This window comes from Seriola dumerili, unplaced genomic scaffold (assembly GCF_002260705.1).
Source record: "Seriola dumerili isolate Sdu_G_001 unplaced genomic scaffold, Sdu_1.0 BDQW01000056.1, whole genome shotgun sequence".
Classification (NCBI taxonomy): domain Eukaryota; kingdom Metazoa; phylum Chordata; class Actinopteri; order Carangiformes; family Carangidae; genus Seriola; species Seriola dumerili.
In genome coordinates, this window is record NW_019174311.1 from 42950 (window position 1) to 45310 (window position 2361).

The window sequence follows — 2361 nt, forward strand, 5'->3', positions numbered from 1 at the left end:
GGCAGTAAAGGAAGCTCACACAGACCTTTAATCATATGCTGGTGTGTGGAAGACATTCAGAGACATGTGTGCTGCTACTGTAACCACAGTGTGTTCCGGGTGAATGCTTCATCGTTATTCATCATCTTCAGGTGGTCCAGCTTGTTCGAGATCCACGCGGTATCCTGGCATCTCGTATTGAGACATTTCGAGACACTTACCGGCTGTGGCGTCTGTGGAGAGCGACTGGGCATCGACCCCACAACCTGGACCTGGGACAGATTAACACAGTATGTGAGGACTTTCTCAGGTCTGTGTCTGTCGGCCTGGCCAGACCCGCCTGGCTTAGAGGGCGGTACAAGCTGCTCAGGTGAGAAGGACATGGATAATATTTGGACATACAGTCTGTGCTGAACTACCCCAGTCCAGTCACCTTCACCAGCAGGGCTGTTTTTCTGTCAGAGGGATGACTGGTTGACAGGCAGTTTTGACTCCATATTTTTCTCCTTACCCTCAGATATACTGTATATGTGGATTAGCCCTAACAGAAGTGTTTCCAGCTGAGACAAGTGGGGGGGGGTCACCTGTAGTCCTAAAAGGTGTAGTCCTAACCGCAGCCCGGGTTCAAGTCCAACCCATGGCCCTTTGCTACATATCATCCTCTCTCTCTATGTGTCCCAGCCAGGTTGTGTTCTGTTCTATTTGCATGTGTTTTCTTAAGTTGCAGTGTGTTGAGCTCTCAGGGCCACCATACATTCTCTACCATCCTAGTTTGCTGCTTGTGTGGACTTTGTTGCTCCTTATACTATCTGATCTGACTTCCTAAAGCATTTCTAGCAGAAAGCCTTCACTGATTGAAACACATTTCTAAACAAAAAAAGGAACAGAATAGCAATGTTCCATAACCTGCTAACACACATCATATATACAAACTAAAAATCACGTAGAAGGAAACATGAATGCTTTTAGTTTTTGTAGACTGAGTAGTGGTGCACTTCAAAAATAATTCACATTTTTTCACAGATGACCAAAAAAACTTATAAAAATGATCCTGGCAAAAAAAAGGGCTACCATAGTTGGCTCCCTTCACCATGTAGTTTTAATTGCCTAAACCCTTTATGAGGTTTGGTTAGGTACTGACCAACTCCTGAGCTTGTTTTTGGTGTTCTTTCTTACTGAATGATCCTCTCTCTCTTCCTCATCATTGGTCAGGTATGAGGACTTAGCCAGGTTTCCTCTCCAGAAGACCAGAGAGCTGTACAGTTTCCTAGGTCTGGTTCTGGACCACAGTGTGGAAGACTGGATCATCAACAACACCCGCGGCAGCAGTGATCTATCATCCCGGCAGAAGTTTACCACAGTTCGGGACTCTGCTGCTAATGCAGAGAACTGGAGGGTGAAGCTGTCCTTCGACATGGTGGTTTACACTCAAACTGTCTGCCAACCAGTTCTGGAGCTCCTGGGATACAAAACAGTGTTCCATCCAAGAGAACTGAGGAACCTCTCACACTCTTTGGTTGAGGACAGGACGTTCCTCCCATTTTTCTAAACTGATAACAAAAAAACAACAAGACAGAACTGTAGGTTATAGAGCAGAGATTTGGCTGATGTGGATATTCTTACTCTGTCTGTGCTGGAGGAAGGATTCTGTCCTTATCAATGTTACTTTGGGACGTTAGGCAACCTTGTATTTATTTATTCATTTATTTATCCCTTGAGCAAATCAACTACCTCAGTTCCAGCCCTTCTTCTCCTTTATTACTATATAACATATTCAAGCCACTTCATGGTAAATCAAACTTTAAAGTTAATTATATTGAAACTACTGTATGCAGATTTAAAGATGAGCCAAAACATTTTGACCTCACAGATAAAGTAACATTGATTACCTCGTAACAAAAGCAGATGTCAAGATCTGAGATATATTAATGGGTAAATGAACAGTCAGTTCTCGTATAAGTGTGTTGGATGTGGGAGAAAAGGGCAGTTAAGACTTGAGTGACTTTGACAAGAGTCAAATGGTTATGGCCAGACTAGTGGGTCAGAGAATCTCTGAAATTGCAAGGCTTCTGGGCTGCTCCTGGTCAGAAGTGGAAAGTTCCTATTGACAGTGGTCTGAGGAAGAAGATGATACAAGGAGGCACAAACTACAAACTGATGCACCACAAAGGTTAGCGTGTCTCATCCAAACCAAGAGAAGGGTTACTAGTGCAGGAGAAACGTGCAATAATCTTTCAAATGTGGATACAAGCACCAAAATTGNAAAAAAAGTCAGACAAACTCTTTTTTAAATCCCGGAATTTCCAACCTTCATAGACTATTTTGAATAGTTTCTTTGTCATGTGGTCACAGTGACCACTTTGAATCTTGCCTTTGTCTGTG

General features: G+C 43.2%; 1 protein-coding gene across 1 annotated transcript in view; it reads left to right on the plus strand.

Annotated features, from left to right (window-relative positions):
* The window catches only part of LOC111219181 (carbohydrate sulfotransferase 1-like), a 21079-nt gene extending 19551 nt beyond the window's left edge, over nucleotides 1-1528 (plus strand). Inside the window, exon 5 of the mRNA XM_022741794.1 lies at nucleotides 1192-1528. Within this exon, the coding sequence (XP_022597515.1) occupies nucleotides 1192-1528 (337 nt within the window). The remainder of the gene's footprint in view (nucleotides 1-1191) is intronic.
* The last annotated feature ends 833 nt before the right edge of the window (nucleotides 1529-2361 follow it).